The following is a 20,580-nucleotide window of genomic DNA, read 5'->3' on the forward strand; positions in this document are numbered from 1 at the left end:
CCGCGGCTTGCTGCCCCTGGGCTGGGACTCAGCCCGCAGACCAGTTGCTTGTAGGTCCCAGCACTGCTCTCAGCCCCCCAGGACCCTGGACCGTGCGGGGCAGGCCCCCGGCCAGGAAGCTCTTCCCCGGACAGCACCCCTCCCTCTCGCCCCAGTATGGCGCTGGACGCCAAGTCCAGGGCTCACCCGGGCACGGGCAGCACGGACTGGCCGGGGGTACCTGAGCAGCTGGGGCCAGCGCTGGAGCCGGTGCTGTTTCGCTTCTGTGGCGTCTTGCCCTGGAGACCCGGGACGCCGCAGCTCAGGCTGTAGCTGTTTTCCGAGTCTGCGGAGAGGCCGGTGGCCAGATGGACTTGGGTGCCCCCCACCTCCCCGCCAGGGGCCCCTGATCCTAGAGGTCTCAGAGAGATCGCTCTGGGTAAGTGGCTGGGCGGGAACGAGCCCGCCACACTTGTTGGGAGGGATGCCGTGGCCCGTGGAGAACCAGCCAGCGGGCCGGGATCACTCGGCGATCAAGGCCGGGGGCGGGGTGGGGGTGGGTGGGTTCATTCCTAGGTTGGGCTCTTTCCTGGAGAACAGAAGGGAGCAGGGGCTGCACCTCAGCGAAGGAGCCCCCCACTCCCTCATCCCCTCCCGGGGACGGCCTCAGGTTACCTGGCACGAAGAGTGAGTGGGCGGGGCAGAACAGGGAGCACCTCTCCACGCCGCCCACCCTGCTGCAGGACAGCTGGGCCCAGGTTGAGGCTTTGGCCCGGGAAAGGCACCTGCCGGTCTCTGAGGAGAGGGAAGACATAAGAGCAGGTCGGAGGGGGCCAGGGTGGAGGCTTTCTGGAGGCCCTGCCCCTGAACGTGGACCATCAGGGACTCCCACCACACCTCTGCCCCGTGGCCAGACCTCGGTGGGAAGGGGCTGGGGGATGGCAGGGTCCGTCCTCCCTCTGACCAGTCCAGGCCGTCTGTGGCAAGGGTCATGCTGCTGGCCTGGGCCGGAGGGCAGGGCTGGATTCTTTAGGGCAGGTGCCCGTGCCCCTCTGAGTAAGGGAAGAGCTGACAGTGGACACAGGCTTCGTGGCAGTGACTGACCTCGAAGCACGTGAGGTCGTGGTCACTGGGAGCCCCTCTCCGGGGCAGCCGCTGGACACGGCCATCAGGTGTCTAAAGATGTCCCCCAAATTAAGCCCCCCAGAGTTTCTCATGTGATTTTTAATCTTTTGAGGATGACAGAAGTCCCCAGACTCCCAGGAGACTGACAGGTCTGCAGCCATGGCAAAATCGGAACAGATTTCGTGGACAACAAACTGGTCGGTGACAACTGGCTGAGATGAACACGCCTCTGGAAGCGTCGCACCCAGTGTCTGTCACCAGCGGTCGAGCTGCTCCAGCCAACGGGCTGAAACAGGGGACGTAGCCGGAAAAATAAGCTGAGAGGGGAAGCTGCCCATCTGGATGGTCTCCGACATGTGGCTGAACATTTTCAAGGAGTCTTAGAAAGTAAATAATCTAGAAATGCAAACAAACCCCTGGCCCTCCAGGTAAAACCCCAAATAAATACAAGACCAAAGAATCAAGAACCTTCAAATAAAACCCCCTGCAGAAGAACCGATGTTCACGCTGGTTAACACGCAGCGGGACAAGCATCGGCAAACTTCCAGGGGAGACGTCAGCCCCCAACCGTTCTCCGGACTGTCTCTAAATTCCTAAAGGGAACTGTCACTGACTCTGGCGGACAGCAACACCGCCTTCTTGTCCTCACGGGGGTCGCTCGTTGGGAGAGGCAGACCATCCTGGCCCCGAGCATCCTGTGTGCTCTTGCGGGGACGCTGAGGATGCACAGTCCCCGGACAATTTCTCAGGGTCGTGTTTGCCTCCAGCAGCCTCGGGGATGAGGGAACATCTCCCCCTGGAGAAGCAGCAGGCTGGCTCTGTTCCCTCCCTCAGCTGCGATGCAAGGTCTCTACCTGCACGGCGTCAAGGGCGCAGATGGGACGTGGGGGTGGGCGAAGGGGAACCCACACAAATGTGCTAGGTTGCCGTGCTGTGTACAGAAGTCCTTCGTCTCTGGCCCAAGGGCTCCAGGACTTCCAGAACTTTCCTGGCGCCCTGAAGCAGCAGCAGCCTAGCTCGCTAGCTGTATGTGGGCAGAATCTCTGACCCCACCACGTGCACCACTGAGTCCACCATCATGGAATGCCAAAGCCCAGAGAAAAGCTTAAAGTCACCACCTAACAAGCAAGAGGGAAGGCAAACCGACCGGTGGTAAGTGGGGGGGGGGGGGGGGGGAAGAAAGAAAAAGTATCGTTAAAGTAAGGATGTCAGGTTGTGGGAGAACACGAAAGTAGTAGTAAGAGGCAGCTCTGAAAGTGGGCGAGAAGTTGCAGAAGGCGTGGCGGCCGTGACCTTGATTCGCTCTGGTTTACTGCATCAACCACGCAAGTAGTGAGACTCTGACAAGCCTCGGCTCTTTCCCAACCTCCAACCTGCGACCGCTCCTTGGGGGCCGTTATCAGACGACAGCCCTCCCTTCTGTGGGTCAAAGCCCCTACCCAGGTAGTGGGGCAGGATCTCCTCCACAAATGGAACTGCCAGCTAAAAATAGGCCTAAATATAATACACCTGAACAATACCTGTGAGGTTACTTTTACAAGTCCCTGAAAATCCTCCTACATAATTCAAATTATAGCTGATAGGAGCCTTAATATACCCGTATTACGTATGACTCACCAACAGGATCCCAGGGCGCCTGGGTGGCTCAGTTGGTTAAGTCTCTGACTTTGGCTCAGGTCACGATCTCGTGGTTCATGAGTTTGAGTCCTGCCTTGGGCTCTCCGCTGTCAGCACAGAGCCTGCTTCGTTCGGGTCCTCTGTCTCCCTCTCGCTACCCCTCCCTCTCTCAAAAATTAATAAACATTAAAAAGATTTAAAAAACCAGGATCCCTGGGGCAAAGCTTCCACAACTTCAGTAGAACAAATGGAACAGAGTCCAGGAAGAGTCCAGACTGAGTGTTCCCAGACTGCCATACGCATACATATTTTTTGGTATGAACACGCAAAAGTTAGGCCATGCTCTCAGGATGCAAGGTCAACAGCATGGCAAACACCCATGGCCAAGGCGTGTCCTCCCTGCCTCGGGGCAATGCCTTGGCTAAAGCAGTTGGAGCATCTTTAGGTCTTGTCCCAGAATCACCTTCAATCCAAGGGTACCACACGCAGTATGATCCCCACCGTGAACCGGGAGCACCCGGTATTTTTTCTGCTTGTCATTGAACTAATTATGGCATCTGGTTCCTTTATCCTTCTCATGTTACCACGGAGCAACTCCTACCCCTTCCTGAGGAGGAAACTCATCTTTGGGTGTCTGTACTTCAGAAGCGTTCATATCCAGAACAGATCTTTTGGACATTCCAAGCCAAATCCTGACTTAATACTGTTTGTTGAAGGCACCTGTCTTAAAAACGAAGAGATTTAAAAATTCATATGGAAATTCAAGGTAAGTTTAAGAACAGCCAGATCAATCGTGAACACCAAAAGACTAAGTTGGAAGACTCTCACGTCATGATTTAAAAACTTACTAGAAAGCCACATTAATCAAGACAGTGGGCTACAGACATGAGACAAACAGATCAATGGAAAAGACAGTCCAGAACTAGACCCACACATTTACAGCCAATCGATTTCAAGAGGATGGCAAGGTCATTCAGTGGGGAAAAAGAATGGTCTCAACGATTGGCATGGTGACATCTGGATATCCAGACACAAAAGAATGACGCTGGATCCCTATTTCACACCATACAAAAATTAATGCGCCGTGGATCAAAGACCTAAGAGCTACAATGCTAAAGCTTTTTAGAAGAAAACAGGTGTAAATCTTTGGGATTTACGAAGATTGGATTATTCAGTGGTTTCTTAAAAATGACATCCAAAAGGAAACAAATAGGTAGATTGGACTTTATGAAAATTGTGCTTTATGAACCTTTGTGCTTCAAAAGACACCACCAAGAGAATGAAAAGACAATTCACAGAACGGGGAAAATTCCTCGCTAATCCTATATCTGGTGAGAATATACGTAGATTATACGTAGATGTCTTATAACCGAATAATAAAGACAAATAGCACAATTACAAAATGGGCAAAAGATCTGAATAGACATTTCTTGAAAGAAGATCTACAAACAGCCAACAAGCACATGAAAAGGTGCTCAACACCACTAGCCGTCAGGGAAATCCAAACCACAATGAGAAAGCGTTTCGCCCCCACGGGGTTGGCTATAATCAAAAAGTCAGAAAATAACAAGTGTGGGTGAGGATGTGGAGAAACTGGAACCTTACCCACTGCTGGTGGGTGTCAAATGGTGAAGCTTCTTTGGAAAACAGGCTGGCAGTTCCTCAAAAGTTAAACCCAGCGTTACCGCACGACCCAGCCATTCTCCCCCTAGGCATATACACAAGGAAAGTGAAAACATATGGTCACACAGAAATGTGCACATGAGTATTTACAGCAGTATTGTTCATAACGGCCCCAAACTGGAAATAGCCCGAATGCCCTATTCGGATAGATAATGGATGAATATTATCCATGAATGGATAAATGATGAATGGATAAATAAAATGTGGTATAACCATACAACGGAGTATAACTGGGCAAGAAAAAGGAACAAAGCAGTGACGCGGGCTACAACATGGGTGAACCTTGAAAACATGAGGCTAAATGAAATAACAAGCCAGTCACAAGAGGCCACATGGCACACGATTCCACTTATCAAGTGTCCAGAATTGGTGAATCCACAGAGACAAAAGTAGACGGTGGCTGCCTACGGCTGGGGGGTTGACTGCTATGGGCACAGGGTTTCCTTTTGGGACAGCGATGAAGACGTTCTAAAATGGCCTGTGGCTGCACAGCCCTGTGATTCTCCTAAACACCACTGAGCTGTGCGCTAAATGGGGGAATTGGATGGCATGGGAATGATATCTCAATAAAGCTGTCGATAAAAACAAAAAACAAAAGGAAGAGAGACAATACTAAGGCCGGATACACAGGAACGGTCCAGGCTGGAATCAAGCCCCAAGGGACTCACGCTGGCTCTGGCGGCCAAGCCTGTGGCCCGCTGTAGGGCTTGCGGAATTGTTACCGATAAAGGGCGGATAGGTAAACGGACAGCTGTGGCGTTCGACTTAGCAGTGCTTTGGAAACAGAGAGGTTTCCTGCCCGTAACTGAAACGCGGAGGCCCACAGTACGAGGGATGAAAGTCAGAGGAGATGCTTCCGGGATCACCACGCCGAATGGGCTGCTCTGACCGTGATCCCTAGGCCAGGACTTCCGACAGTGCAGAGAGGAGCATCCGTGGAGAGGCGCGGGGATTCCAGCACAGGCACACGACGTTTGCCTGCCTGCTCTGGAAAGGGGCCAAGCGGGACAGTCGTGTGGCCAGCTCCCTGAGGGTGCCATCTGGCGAGCCAGGACGGCCCCCTGGAACCACCAGACGGCCTCATATGGATGTGCGCTAACGTTTTCTTCAAGATAGCTTGTCCCAGTAGGGACAAACCAACCGGCTGTGGTGGCCGACGACGTGGTGAGAAACTCTCCCAGGACAGCGCAGGACTGGCACCAAACCCTCGGGGACCCCTTGGGCATCCCCAAGTGGATTTTATGGGTTATACATGTGCGCTCATAATAACCACGTTTCCTTTCTGAGTGAACCAAAGCAGTTGCTTGTTGGAAAAAACCCCAGCACTCGTAGGAGCTAAAATATACTAGACCTTGTGTTCCTTATTTGGGACGTTCCGACTCATTTATTTAGAAATACGCAGACACCCTTTTACTGGGAGGGTTATTCGTAAATCACTCGGAAGGTTCGCTGTCTTTTTACCCCGTATCTTTGGGGGGAAAACAGAGGTGGCTTTTTCAGAACTTACTACAAAGTGCACAACTGACAGCTCTTGAACTGGGTGGGGTTCCCGAGAAGCTCCAGAAGCTGGTTGCACACAAAACCAGCTACACCCCAAGATGCTCGGGACAGGTAGCAGCGGTTACGAAGCTCTCGCCTAAGACCACTGGGATGAATTCTCCCTGATGCTTGCAACCACTGTTGTCCACACACTCCGTTACACGCCTTTGGGCTTCGTTCTTTGGGTCACGCTTTCCCACCTGATGCTTTTAAGGTTATATACACTTTTGACTTACCCTATCACGCTTCCTTTGCCAATGATAACTGGCCTGGCTCCTGGCCTTGCTACTGACAGCCACCATCGTAATTCTTTAGATCAGTCCTCCCAAACTACAGCCGGGGAAATGGATACCGAAAAGCAGGATAAAGTGAGTTACGCATGCCTTATTAATTACGCCCCTCTTTGTAGACCATACAGAGAAGAGAAGGAGGACGCCCTTGTGCTGGGAGAGGTGGATTCTGCTATCTGGCAACATAACCGACCGGCTATCACAACCCAACACCCACAGACAGTATCCCTGCAGCCCCCCGGAGGTGGAGCCCATCTCTTGTATGGGATCTGGCTCGTCAGCGCCACCCAGGACCGCAAGCTGACTGTTCTGCGGGGCTCTCGGACTGTCCCGAGTGGGTGGCTCTCCCCACCCCTCGGTGAACGCCGCCTTCTTGCGAATCGTCCGAAGCTAGAACACCCTTCCGAGAGACACCAACAGCACCTGGTGGAGCTGATCAGGGAGGCCGTCGGTCCCACGCGTAGGAATCGGACAGCTCTAAGTGGTCATTGAAGACGTGCCCCTCGTGTTGGGTGACAATAACACAGTCACGGCATGGTGTGGGGGGGGGGGGGCGGGACGGACCAGTCTGTCTTCCTGGTGCAAGCGGTCGTGGGTAACAGGAAGACCTTGGATTTTCTTTTGGCCACCGTGGGGGTGTGTCACTGCCAGCCCTTCCCTCTGAACCTGGACTCGCAGCAGAGGTGCTGGGACAACCCACATTGCGGTAATGAGGGAAAGCAACCTGAACGCCGAGGGTGGCCTCGGGGAGTTGGTGGAACCAGTTTTCTTGGTCAGCCCCGGGAACTCTTAGATCACGGGTCTGGAGGGCCTTCCGGCACCTTCCAACAAGGTTACGCTTGTTCGTGTCAGTCACCCCACATCTAGCGTCCAGAATGCTAACTGCTTCTACGTCGTCACCGTGGTCCTGGCAGACGACTTAAGGTACAGGAACGGGGTAAGATCCCGCGGACCGACAGTGACAGACAATCAGACCCCCGATGACCCTTTGTGGGGGGTGGGCGGCAGCGTGAGGACCTATACAAGCCCCCGCGGCCTCTCTTGCAGCGCTGACGGAGGGCGGGGCGGCCGGAAGGGTGCTGAGAATAAAAATGCCCCTTCCCCCTTCCCTAGGGAAAGCCTGCTGGCCCACAGCTTTGGTAACAAGTAAATGCCAGGCCTGGCAGGACCCTAACCAGTCAGTAGACACGTCTCTGAAAGCCAATCCATCCACGACAGCCCCAGGCTTGGAGATTCAGCCATCGGGTGGCAGATTCACTCAGCGATCAGTCTACCAAGGCTGGAGTCAACCCATTCTTCCTCAGTACGCAGCACAAGCCACACCCCGGGTCACATACCACCCAATCCTTTGTCTCCAGCACAGCCCCTAACGGGCTCCCCCTGCAACTCAGGACGAGACCAGCGGTCTGCTTTGCTCACCAAGACTGCCTGAACAGCACAGCATTCCTTACTTAAGCGAGCAACACATTCAGCCTTTTGGTATCAGATGCCGAGTGACGGTATCCATTCTTTAATACGTTCACTCATTCGTTCAGCAAGTATTTACTGAGCGCTTACAACTGCCAGGCTCTGTTCTAGGCGCTGGGGATTCAGCGGCGAACAAGACAGGAATATGTGCTCAGCCGCGTAAAGCGCGCATACGTCTGGCGGTGGGAAGCCCAATGACAGAAAAAGCAAAGTGGGGAGGCAGGGGGGCGGGAGGGGGGCGGAGGTGCTCAGGGAAGGCCGCCCAGAGCAGACAGCTACAGGGGCGAGGAGCCTCCAGGCCAAGAGGGGAGCACGGGCACAGTCTCGTCAGTTGGGGGGGGTCGAGGTCACCGAGGCTGGCATGGGGCGAATGAGGGTGAGGGCAGAAGGCCACCAGGCCAGGGTGTAGAAGCCTCTGGGCCACCCTAAGAATTCTGGTTTTGCTTCCGCTTGGAGAGGGGTCCTGGAGGGCTCTGAGCAGGGAGGGACTCGCCCCAAGTCAGGTTTAAAAGGCTCGCTCTGACTACCCCGGGCATGTTAGAGCACCGCGGGGCAGGGAGAGCTGTTTCGGGGCCGTGGCCCCAGCACCCAGAACAGGCCTGGTGCCTGGTGGGCAATCATGTGCTCGTAAAACCAGAGAATGTGGGGGGTTGTCCAGAGTTCAGCCCAGAGCTGCCCCGTCTCCGGCGCAAGTCAGCGGAGGACACGGGAACCCCACGCTCTCTGGGAGCCCACCTCCCTTCCTGTGCCGGACGCTGTGGGGCTGGTGGCCTGGGCAGGTGGCGGGGATGCCAAGACCCAGGGGCTCCCCTCCGGGCCCTGGTGCCGCTGCAGCCCGAGTAACCAGCCCCTCCCCTCTCCCAGCTTCCTGGGCAGGACAAGGGGGGGCCTCAAGCTGCACGCCCTGAGCCCCGGGCCTTCACCTCGGTGACCCCTCCCCCCCCACAGGTCCGCTTCTGTGCCTCTGACGCACCCCAAGTGTGCCCTCTTCCACAAGCCCCGCTTCCCGTCGGCCGCATCCCAGGTGAGGTCGCCCCCGTGCCGCTCGCCCCGCCCTGACAGGCCCCTGCCCCTCCCGCCCAGGCCCCGGGTGGAAGGGGGGACGCCAGCGCCCGCGCCCTCCTCGTGGGTCCCCACTCACCCACGCAGTCCTTCCGGTTCCAGTGGAGCCGCCTCCCCGGGGGACAGACGCATTCGTAGCTGCCCTTGGTGTTGACGCAGCCCTGGTCGCAGCTCCCGTTGCTCATGCTGCACTCGTCCACGTCTGCAAGCGCGGGTGGGGGTGAGGGCGGGAGGCTGGCAGGGCAGGGCCGCCCAGGACGAGAGGGCCGAGGAGCCTGACACCGACGACAGCCCGACACCGTCCTCGGAGGCAGACGTGCGGCCGCACGCGTCACACGCGGACGCCGGCCCACGTCCCTCCCCCGCCGGGGACCGTAGCGGTTTGCTGAACTTGAGCGGCTGTGCCCAGACTGGGGCGGGGGAGGGCAGAGGCGGCACAAAATTAAAGTGCCAAGCAGGTCTCATGGGGCCGGGTCGTGAGGCTTCTCTTACCAGGGCCGCTCCCTCCTGGGCCCCGGGCCCCAGTGTCAAGGAAGCCGCCTCCGAGGCCCTTCCTTCGCTGACCACCAAGGAACCAAGGCCCCCCCTGGAGATGGGGACGGGCTGGGCCACACACACTGGGGTGCCCGGCTCTGAGCATCTGGGTGGCCGGGATTTGGGCAGCGGCAGGCCCAGGGGAGCTAGTGCCCGGGTTTTGGGGGGTCCCTCCAGAAGAATCTGCAGCCCACCCCAGGAGCCACCCCCATGCCCCACACCAGCTGTGCCCGATCATGTCGCTATCTGACCCCATCCCACCCGCAGAGCCGCCCAGCAGAGGGAGTGTGGTCACAGGAAATGAGGCCCCTAGGACCTCGGGGCCATTCTGATCTCTCCCACCTTCGCCTGCTGCCCTGCGCCTCTCCAAGTCCCATCGTTTATAGCTAAGCACATCTAGAACCTTCCCCTTCTCTGGACGCCCCCCCCCCCCCCCCACCCCGACTTCGCCCGAGCTCTGGAGCTCTGGCTCCCATGCCTGGAGTTGCCTCCCTATTGGTGCCCTGGGTTCCTCTCTCCCAAACGCGTGGCAGCTAGTGACCTCGTTACACGGACATGGCCATGTCACACCCCTACTCAAACCCTCCAACAGTCTCTCTTCGCCCTGGGGGTAAAACCCAAGTCACCTCCAGGGCTCACCAAGCCTTGCCTCCTCCCTGCCTGCATCTCCCACCACGTTCTCCTTCCCTCACGGGGCTCTACCGGCTGCTTCTTGGCCCCTCGGTGCTGCCTCGGTGACTTTGCACGTGCTGATCCTTCTGGCCTGCTTCCTTCACCTTGTGCCAGACACCTCTCCTTTAGGGTCCCCCCACTGTCTCCACACGCCTCCCTTCTCTGTCGTCACCCTCTCCCGCTGGCATGAGCCATCTGTGGGATTCTCTGTGTGGCAGTCACCCCGATCCGGACCGAGGTCCCCTGGAGCTGCCGTCCGCAGGCCTGAGGCCACAGCCTGGCAGAGGCCGGGCCCCTTAGTGGACGCTTGCCGCTCCCTCCCCCATCCTCCACTCTGCTCTTGGCTGAGCCCCTCTGCCCACCAGCCCCCAGCCTTGCTTAGGTCCCCTCCCGGCCCTCCGGAGTCAAGGTCAGGGTTAGGGTGTGGGGCGCAGCGTGGGTGGCCGTGTGGCCAGGCGCGTGCCTCGGGGGGGAGGTGGCCCTGGCGGGCGGGCTGCAGACCTCCGCAGTGGGTTGTCCCGTAGAGTGTGTAGCCGCGGTGACACAGGCACTGGAAGCTGCCCGGGGAGTTGATGCAGATGTGGTCGCAGGTCCTCTCGAAGGAGCACTCGTCGATGTCTGTGTGGCCACAGGGAGACAAAGTCCGGGGAGGAGTTTCAGGGGGATGGGCACAGCCTGTCACTCCACGGTCACCCAGTGTACGTCTGTACACAGAGTCCCTGAGGCTCCGTGCACAGGCGACCCGCGGCGTCAGCCTTCTCGTCAAGGCCCCATTTTCTTTTTTTTTTTTTATTTTATTTATTTTTTTTTTTATTTTTTTTATTTTATTTTTGGGACAGAGAGAGACAGAGCATGAACGGGGGAGGGTCAGAGAGAGAGGGAGACACAGAATCGGAAACAGGCTCCAGGCTCTGAGCCATCAGCCCAGAGCCTGACGCGGGGCTCGAACTCACGGACCGCGAGATCGTGACCTGGCTGAAGTCGGACGCTTAACCGACTGCGCCACCCAGGCGCCCCCCCATTTTCTACTTTATCTCCGCCAACCTCACGCTTCCATCTGCCGTCTTTTCTGGAGGTGGGCAGGGTAGAAACACTTTGACCGCAAGGTATTATTACGAATCTCTGCTATTTTAACATCTCACGTTCAGTTGTGGTTGGTATTTAATCCGCATCTGCAGGAGAGTGACAGAGGCTTGCCTGAGGATACACATGAGCTGGGACATGAAGCCCGGACCTCTTGGATGCCGACCGAAGTGTGTTTTCCTATTCACTTCAAGATGTCTCTTGAGGCAGTAAGGAAAACAGCCCAAACAGAAGGGGGTATGCCACTCACGAGGGTTAACAAGGTAGCCTTGACACTATGTGAAATTTGATCCTGAGCTTCCTGGTGGCCAGAGTAAAAAAGGAAAAAGGGTCACAGAGTGCTTGTTATCGGACAGAAAGGAAGAAATGAACCACATGCTCATAGGAGACAAGCCTGTCCTGGCCAAAAATTCTGAGGAAAATGGCTCTCGTGGGATAGCCGACGGGGCTCCTGAGGGCCAAACAGACACTGACCCACCTCTCCATGGGCACCGTTCACTCTTGGCGTACACCGAATGTGACCACACATATTGACGATATACATGTGTTTGTAATAATTCCAGCACAAGCGAGGAATCGCACTGTGGGTGCTCCAAGGAGGATATGATCCCTCCCTGCAGCAGAATCTGGGAAGATCTCCTGGTACTTGTGGCATCTGGGCTAGGCCTTGAAGGACGGGACTAACTCGGCAGTTAGGAATGGAAGCGGGGGAAGGGCGCTCCAAGCAGCGGCTGCGGGGGGGGGGAACGAGGCACCAGGGGACTATGTGGAACTCAGGGGGGTGGGGAGGGGTGTCTGAGGTCCCCATCCCAAGGGCCGGAGTGCCAGGCAAAGGAAGGCAGGCTCCTCCCTGCTGGAGCTGGGCAGCCCAGGCTGGTGCTGGAGCAGGGCTGGGAAGTGGCCAGAGCCCCAGGGCCTCAGAGAGGGGGGCCTGGAGGGGACTGGCTGGAACCCAGAGGCAGACGCCTCATCGCCTCCTCTCGGCAGCTGCCCACCTCTCTCGTGGGACAGCTGGGGGTACAAAGTCAAGGGCTCTCCCTGAGCCCTCCACAGACCTCGGCAAGGCAGGTGGAGAAGCTAAGTCCGAGCGTAGAGGAGCCTGGACAGGTGCTGTGCTCCCAACAGGCCTCACGCCCTGAGAGGAAGCTAGAACCTGGAGATCCACCGAGGGATGAGGAGGCGGAGCCCGGGAGGGGACTTGGCGGGCTCAGGTCACATGCCAGGCTGGCGGCAAGCCTGCCCCGGCCCCTCCCTCACCAGCCTTCGTCGGTGCCCTTGGGAGAGCACAGCCCTCGCCCCTCATGGCAGCGCGCTGCCCCAGGGCCAGCCTTGAGCCCCACTAACAGGCAGGAGATACAAGCCCTATGGCCCCACTCAGCGGTGTGCAGCCTGCCACAGAGGAAAGGACTCGTCTGCAAGAGTCACTGATGATGAAACTGAGCCACGTTCCTGCCACACAGGACGCCCTGGCTACTCCCCCTGTACTTTCTCCCAAAGCCGGCCCCCGGGACACCCCTGTCTTCTCAATGACCTCATACAGTTCCACGGGGCTCCTTACGGCTCCCCGAACTCTCCTTGGGTGGGTTTACCTCCCTGGCTTCTCCAGGAAAATGCCTATTCACCACTGTCCCCTCCACCAGGAAGTCTTCCCCGACTACTCTCTCCACTGCCCATCCTCTGGGCTCTCCCTGCAGCCCGGAAGTCTCCTGGACTTGTGCTGGGCTGTGATGCTTGGCTTCCGCCCAGGCCTGTCATCACCCCATTGGCTCCTTGCAGGCACCCGGGAACCCTAAGGAAGGACTGCAGGAAAGTGTAATGTGCCCTGCCTTCCAGCAGGTGGTAGCATCTCACCTCCGAAGCCTCCGAAGGAGGCCTGGGACCACAGGGATGGAGGGTGGAGCTTCTGAGCTCTGCCTGGACTCACTGTGACCCCCCTGCCCCCCTCCCATCCCCGGGGGCATGTGCAGATGCCTTTCCGGGCCTCACTTTCCCATCCATAAAGGCGCAGGTTGGCCTGGGTGGCTTCTGAGGGTCCCCAGGGTCCTGAAGGACAGAGAAGGCGGGGGCGGGGGGGGGGCAGGTGCACATGCTGGGAATGGGAAATCCACAGCTGCTCTCTCACAACAGCAGGGCTGATGAACCTGGCCCTGGGCCTCTGCTCCTAGGAGCCTGCATAAGCCCGAGGTGGGCGGGACAAGGACGGGGTGTCCCGGGGCGCACGGGAGGCTCACCTTGGCACGTCCGCTCATCGGTCAGCAGTTTGTAGCCCTTCCGGCAGCCACACTCGAAGCTGCCCACGGTGTTGCGGCAGAAGTGGTCACAGCCTCCGTTGTTGGCCAGGCACTCGTTGATGTCTGCGGGGACCAAGCAGGCGGGGCAAGGCGAGTGGGCTTGGCCACCAGGTGGGGGGACAGTTCGTCTCCGCTCCTGACTGCCGATGGCCCCCCATCTGAGCACAGCGAGCGAGGGGCCTGGCTCACAGCAGTGGGGGTCAGGAGGATGAGTCATCCCGCCTCCCCCAGACTGGGCATTCGTGGCATAGACGGGAGAGGAGTGACGTGTGCTGTGCCCGGCAAGATGACAGGGACAATGACGTCCACCGTGTCCTTCCACATGCACGTTTGGGGCGTCAGTGCGGCCTGGAGCAGGCTGGCTGCTTCCCGATGGCCGTGACCTTGGGCGAGCTACTGCCCCTGGAGCCTTGGCTCCCCGGCTGTAAGACAAGGGTCAGAAGCACACCTTGGAAGGACACCATGAGGATTAAATGACAGTCCTGGGGGCTGGGGGCTGGTGCTTAGGGAGGGCTCAGTCAACAATTTGTAGCTTTAATGCCCCCGCTTTACTGATGGGAAACGGAGGCTTAGAAAGGTAACTGTGTTCGAGGGGGGTTGCTAACGTCCCCGGTTCTTGCCTGTTGGTCTAAGTGGATTCTTCACTCATCATTTAACCAGCTGTGGCTGTACCCTAAAGGTCACCGGGCCCAACCCCGTGCAATAAAGGGCCCTTCCCAAACATCCCTGCCAGTTGGCTTCTCCTTGCATACCTCTGGTAATGGAGGGCTTTCTCCTTCACAGCATGCCTGTTGGCTGATGCATCACCAGCTTCTCCCTGACTCCTGTGAGTTCCCTCCTGCCTCCCCTGCCCTGCTTCTCTGGGTTTTGCTCTCTGGACCCCAGGCCAGCCTGGCAGACCGTGTCATCAGAGACCTCGTCCCTGAGGTCTCTTCTTGGTCCAAAGTTCCTCTTGGGCCCTGACCCCAAGGCTCCCCATGCTGACATGACCCAGCAAGCAGTAACAGATGACTTTCAGAATGGTGTTTTCACCCTGGATTGCAGGGGGTGAAAGGAAGTGATGGAAAACAGAAAGGACTTCTCTGTGTTGGCCAAAGGCCACATCTCTGCAGAGTGGCTGACTCAGACTCCAGCTATCGCTGAGCCTGTCCTGAATGTGAGGGCCCAGGTGCCCCTGTCCCATGAGCAAGGTCCATCTGCCCCCTTTGTGCCGAGCTCCATGGAGGAGACTCCGTCCCATCTCAGCGGCTCCAAATCTCAGATGGAGCCTCACTTCTTCTTCCTCAAACCAGACAAGCTGGACCTGACACGTGCAGAAAGTCCTAGAGCAGTGCTCCCGCAGAGTGCTCTCCAACAAGATAAAACCCAAGTGTGGCCCAGGACACTAGGAGAAGGAGGCTTTTATAGACAGCAAGGCTGAGGGGCCAGGCCTGGGGTGGGGGGTGGGGGGGCTCAGTCGGTTAGGCGTCTGACTCTTGATTTCGGCTCAGGTCACGATGGCACGATTTGTGGGATCGAGCCCCACGATGGGGCTCCGAGCTAATAGCACAGCACCCGCTTGAGATTCTCTCTTCCTCTCTCTCTGCCCCTCCCCTGCTCTCATGTGCTCACACACATACTCTCTCTCTCAAAATAAATAACCTTAAAAAAAAAAAAAAAAGACGGCAAGGCTGCAACCCTCCCACCCCCGGCAGGCAGTTCTCAGAGCCTCTGGGAGGAGACTGGCACAACCCGGGGGCCCAGCGAGCCTGGCAGGGGCGGACCCCAGAGCTGCTTTTCTGGGGAGCCCCCGTGGGAACCGCCTCTGAGGAGTGCAGGACACCCAATGGGCGTGCCCCTGCATCTCCTTGCCCTTGGTTGCCCCCCTCTCCATGCACCCCCACCCCAAAGACCCATTCGGTTTGCAAAATCTGGTGACTCTGGCACAGGGAGGAGGCGGAGGAGGGGAACCGGAGGTGGTCCCCACTAGGTGAGGCCTGCGGTTCGGCCTGCCTGGCCCTGACTCCTGCTGTGCCACCTCCTGGGTGACTTCACCCCTCTAAATACAGTAGGTGCTGTATATGTGCGCAGCGAGATGATCGCTCACGACAATCTCAGCTCTGGACAGCTCTGTACACGCCCATGTTCCAGGAACAAAAATGCCCAAGGGTAAGGCTGCCCAGACCCCACGGTAGGTAGTCGGACCCTCTGGGGGGGTCCCTGCACCTACTGGGTACAACCTCATGCTGGCGACTGGGCCAAGCGCTTTGTGGCAAGGCCTTGTGTGATCGTCAAAATGACCGGGGGACCAGATCCCCCGTTTTACAGAGGGGGGGTCACAGCTACACGCAGGAGCCAGCTTGGAGCCCAGCTCCAGCTGTCTCCAAAGACGAGCCTTCTCCAGCGCACCCTGCTGGCCCTGCGGCCTCCAGAGAAAGCAGACATCAAGTCCAGTTGAGGGCCTGTCCAGGGCAGAGGCTTGGACATCTCTCTTGTCCTCTCCCTCTGGGGATTATGGGAAGATGGGGAAATTTCTTAAAAACATTTTTTGATGTTTACTTATTTTCGAGAGAAAGAGTCAGACTGTGAGCAGGGAAGGGGCAGAGGGAGAGGGAGACACAGAATCTGAAGCAGGCTGCAGGCTCTGAGCAAGCCGTCAGCACAGAGCCCGATGCGGGGCTCGAACCCACAGACTGTGAGATCGTGACCTGAGCCGAAGTCGATGCTTAACCGACTGAGCCACCCAGGCACCCAGGAAGATGGCAGGAGAGTGGAGGCCCGTCTCGGCTCTGACCCAGGGAGCTGTGTGATCCTGGGCAGGGAAAGGCACCTCTCTGAGCCTCAGGTCCCCCATCTGTGAACTGGGCTGCCAACAGGCGCCTCTCACAGACTGAATCCGCAGACGGGGTCTGCCTCTTCAGGAATGCCTCAGGGCTTCTGGACCCCCCAGCCCCATCCCTATCCCCATGTGGGCCTGTCGGCTGAGGGACTGTCACAGCAGCCAGACAGGCCGTGGGAGGCATGCTTGCTTGAGGCCAGGCTGGTGGAGAGGCTGCCTGGGGGTCCGAGTGGGAGAAGTGCCCCCCGCTCTAGCCCGAGATGCAGTCACGCAGGCCCTGGACCTTCATTCTGACGGGCCTCGGCCCCTCTAAGGCTCCTCTCCTTCTTCACCCTGCCCCCACCTCCACCAGGCAGCCAGCAGTCCTGTACCTGTTTACAAGTCTTCTGTGGCCCCGGGTCATCCCAGGACGAAGGCCCAGCCCTGTTTGCAGGCCCTCCCCTTGGCCTCCTCGGCCCGGATGCTCTGCCCTCCTCTTTCTGTGTACTTGACTTCTGCCTTGGTGGCCCAGACTCCGGCTGCCTCACTCGGGGCAGCCCCCACCGCAGCTTGGGAACCACCACCTCTCTAGGAAGACTTCGCTGACGTTCCCTTCATCAGTGTGGGCTGTCCCCTTGTCATGGGACCTGGCCTCGGCGGGGGGCGGCGAGAGGGCCCTGAGGACACAGATGGGGAATCTGGCTCCCGTCTGGAGCCCCAGGGCCCAGCAACAGGCTGCACAGAGTGTATTCGCTGAAGAATGACGAATGAATGAGTTACGGTGGCTAAGAGCAGGGCTCTTGAGGGCCTTGGGCCATCAAGGAGAACTTTCAGCCGTATCAGCAATGTTCAAGCATCAGTGGGAGGGGGCACAGCCTGGAAACCCAGGGGCCATGTGGGGGGCTTTTGGGTGGGAGTGGGCTGATGTCACCCTAGGGCAGCCTCGTGGGGAGGGCAAGCCGCTGGGCTGGGCTCGCTGGGCAGAGTGAGGGAGAAGAGGAAACAGGTGGTGGGTGGGCATTCTTCGGGCTGTTCTGGAAGGTGTTGGGAGGAGGGCCTGGTGTCTCTGAGGAAATCCGGGCTGCAGCTCAGGGAGTTGAGGCTCCAGACCTCCCTCCTCTCAGAAGAGCCCATTAGCAAGGTGCCCCCCTTCCCAATATCAAACAGGTGCAGCACCAAACAGGGGGCCTTGAGATTGGACCCCTGCCGTGCCCACACTGTTGAAAACAAAGCTGGGGGCAAATCCTTCAGACAACTCCACAGCATGTTTCAGGCAGGAACCCCCTCCCCTCCCCTCTTCTATGCCGGTCTCCACATGCCCGTGTGACCCCTGTGTGCTCAGGGCTTTCAGTTCTGGATTTTCCAAGACCTCTGTTACCTTTACCCTCTAGTCACGGGTCTTGCTTCACCATGGCTTTTGGCTTCCAGAACATACGAAACCTTTGAAATCACTCCTTTGATATCCCCTTCTGGGCCCGGGCCAACGCCAGGGTGTGCACGCCCACCGAGGAGGCAAAGCCCCGGGGCCGGGGATTCCCAGCCGGCCGGTCCTGCCAGGCGCCCGCGCCCTGACCTGCACCTCACTGGCAGCCCCGGAGAACTCGGGCAGTGAGCACGAGGCTCTGGGACCCCAAATCCTGGGGTCTGGAGGTCAGCGTTTGTTCCCCAGTGTTCCCTGAGTTGAAGACGTCATGATGCTCATCACATCGGGCAGTTCTAGACCCATGCCAGTCCTGAAATGCCAACTTGTACGACAACATCCGGACTGCTCTGCTTACCGCCGCCTCCGCCTGGTCCAAGCCGGGTCGTCTCCAGCCCGGGTGACGACAGCAGCTGCCTCACTGCTCCTCCAGACCCCGCTCAGAGCCCCGTCCAAGCGGTGGTCAGGGACCGGCTCAAAATGCAACCCCGGGCCCGTGCTGCCCCTGTTCAGTGGTGTCTGGGGGCTCGCCAAGGCTCAAAGGGTACAGGGCCGAGCCCCTCCCCGGCACACAGGCCCCGCGGCATCTGGCCTGGCCTCCCCTGCATCTCACAGACCAGGGCGCACAAGATGTCTTTGGGGCCTTAAAGCCCTTGGCCTCTGCACGGCCGCCCCCATGCTGCTGGAAACGCGGCTCGGTAGCGCCTCTCCCCGCGCCCTCTCCGCCCCGGTGCGGGGCAGGCTCCGGTCCTCAGTCTTCTGCTGGGTGGTACGCCATCCAGCACCCAGCGTCTGTAATACACGTCCATCTCGGTGATTTTAAAAGCTGATAAGCTGTCTTTTGCATTCGATAGAACGGGAGGCGGAGCGGCCTGACTTTACCCTCTTCGGCCCCAGCTCAAAGGGCACGGGGCCAGGCCTGCTGCGACGCCGCTGGCTGTGAGGACAGCCGGGACTGCGGGGAGCCCTGGCCGGTCCCCCCTACATCGAGTCCACATGTCACAAGCGGGCACCGAGCGGGCAGAGTGGGGGCTACGGAAGGGCTTTCTTTTCAAACAAACAGGTGGAAGGACCTCTGCTTCTGTCAATAACCCCTCGGTTCTTCCCCGCAAGGCAGCTCAGAAGGAGTCAGATGCTGTCTAGTTTTACAGGCTTAAGAGAAAAGCCCACCTCGGACTATTTAAAATCGCCAGAGGCCTCTGCTGTCCGTATTGTCACCCACTGGGCTTTGGAAGTTCACACTCCTCTGCCCTTCCGCTGCCTTCCAGCCAGGCCTGCTTCCTGGCAAGGCGGGGAGGCAGGTGGCCAGCGCTCCCAGGGATCCGAAGGGTCAGCTTGGGGCCTTGTGAGCGGCACTGAGGGGAGCTCTCCCTCCCCTGCAGGGGGCTCTGGTGCTTGGGGCTCCTTTGCGAGGGCTGTAGGGAGGCCCCTTCAGTCTCTGGACCTGCCAGCTCTCGCTTGTGTCCTGACGGACCCCTAACACCACGAGCACCTCTGGGGGCACTCAGAACCCTGTGGGTTGAATCAGGGAGCGAGAGGGGGAAGAGCCGAGCAAGGTCCATCTGCTGTCACGTCCAGTGGCCGGGAAAGCGGTCCATTCCCGCAAGATTCTCATCCTCCCGGAACCTCACCTCTAACTGCAAACGGAGGTCCTTCTGCACCCCTAGTCCCGAGAGCCCCCACAATTTCACTCCTCCAGCCACAAGAACACGCAGCGTTCTCTTTTTTCCAACGGTGACAAGAAGACAATCCCGTCTCTGTACAAGGAGACCTGTCCTCCCCAAACCTCCCCGGGTCGTGCCGATGCCCCAGCTCTGCCAGGTGCTCCCGCGAAGGGGAGGGGAAGGGACGGCCACAGCTCTCACCCCGGGTGTGTGTCTGTTGAGGGGACCACGATGTATCACTGTGGGCCTAGGAGGCCCCGCAGTGAAGACGCTGCTCGCCCAGCACAGCACAGCGCACAGCCGGTTTCTCGGATCGCAGAGAGCCGCTGTTTTGCTCAGGACCCTACCGATGCAGCGTTCTCTTGAACCCTGCTGGGGGGCACTGGTACCGACCCTCCCCCTTCTCGGCCTCTCCAGCAGAAGCCTCGGGGACCGCTGACCCCTGCCCTTGCAGTCACTCGTGGCCACACACTGGACCCGAGCGCGCGGCCCCGTCCCTGCCTGAGTGGCGGGCGCAGGGGGGTACCCGTGCCGCCGTGGCTTTGCGCTGACCTTTGCACGTCTTCCCATCCGGTTGCAGCGTGAATCCCACCGGGCAGCTGCATCGCACGCCAGTGGCCGTGTCCCTGCAGGTCCGGTCACAGCCTCCGTTGTTTACTGCACACGTCTCTGGGAGAGGGGAAAAGAGACAGAGATGCTCAGTCTCCTGGGACGGAAGCCACCATCGCCTTTCTCCATTCATGGGGGGGGGGGATCCTCCTGAGAGAGGAGACCTGAATTTGAGTTCTGGCTGATGCCTTCTAGCTGTGGGCTTCCCTGAGCCTTGGGCTCCCCGTCTGTAAAATGGGAGAATGACACCGTTTCCGTGGGATTGCTGGTGAGGACCCGCTTCGATGATGGCGGATGGGAAACCGTCTGCACACGACAGAGGGCTGTGCTTGTGTAAAGGTCTCCCCCCCACCGCACAACAGGATCAACACTGCCACGTGGAGCCATCGCTGAGATCAGCTTGGCTGGTATTTAACTGCCCAGCGCCGGATTCCTAAACCCTTGTCCTGCCTGGACTCAGACTCCAAACCCGGGGACTGGCAGTCCCTGGGGCTCCGGAACAGGTCTCAGCGTGGACTGGCTTGTGACCCTGGCCGTGGGGTTCCCAGGGGGTGGTTCCCCGAGCCTGCACACCATCCATCACCTTCATGAGGCACTCAGCTCAACATCTGTTCTCATTGAGCCATAAGCCAAAGGCATCTGGTTTTTGTCCACTTGAAACTTGTCTAGTGTTTTGTTTTTTTTTTTTCCTTCCTTTGCAAATTCAAAGGGCCTGGAGTGGCTGGGGCAGAGCCCCAGGTCATCCAAC

General features: G+C 58.5%; 1 protein-coding gene across 6 annotated transcripts in view; it reads right to left on the reverse strand.

Moving 5' to 3' along the window:
- Positions 1-20,580, reverse strand: part of SCUBE1 (signal peptide, CUB domain and EGF like domain containing 1) — a 131,315-nt gene that overhangs the window by 17,128 nt on the left and 93,607 nt on the right. For all 6 annotated transcript variants that reach the window (XM_042993465.1, XM_042993464.1, XM_042993466.1 and 3 more), the window contains 6 exons: positions 19,776-19,892; positions 13,283-13,405; positions 10,470-10,586; positions 8,842-8,964; positions 655-774; positions 221-325 (listed from right to left, as the gene is read on the reverse strand). In XM_042993465.1, the coding sequence (XP_042849399.1) occupies positions 221-325; positions 655-774; positions 8,842-8,964; positions 10,470-10,586; positions 13,283-13,405; positions 19,776-19,892 (705 nt within the window). The remainder of the gene's footprint in view (positions 1-220; positions 326-654; positions 775-8,841; positions 8,965-10,469; positions 10,587-13,282; positions 13,406-19,775; positions 19,893-20,580) is intronic.

The sequence above is a fragment of the Panthera tigris genome, chromosome B4, assembly GCF_018350195.1.
Source record: "Panthera tigris isolate Pti1 chromosome B4, P.tigris_Pti1_mat1.1, whole genome shotgun sequence".
Taxonomy (NCBI): domain Eukaryota; kingdom Metazoa; phylum Chordata; class Mammalia; order Carnivora; family Felidae; genus Panthera; species Panthera tigris.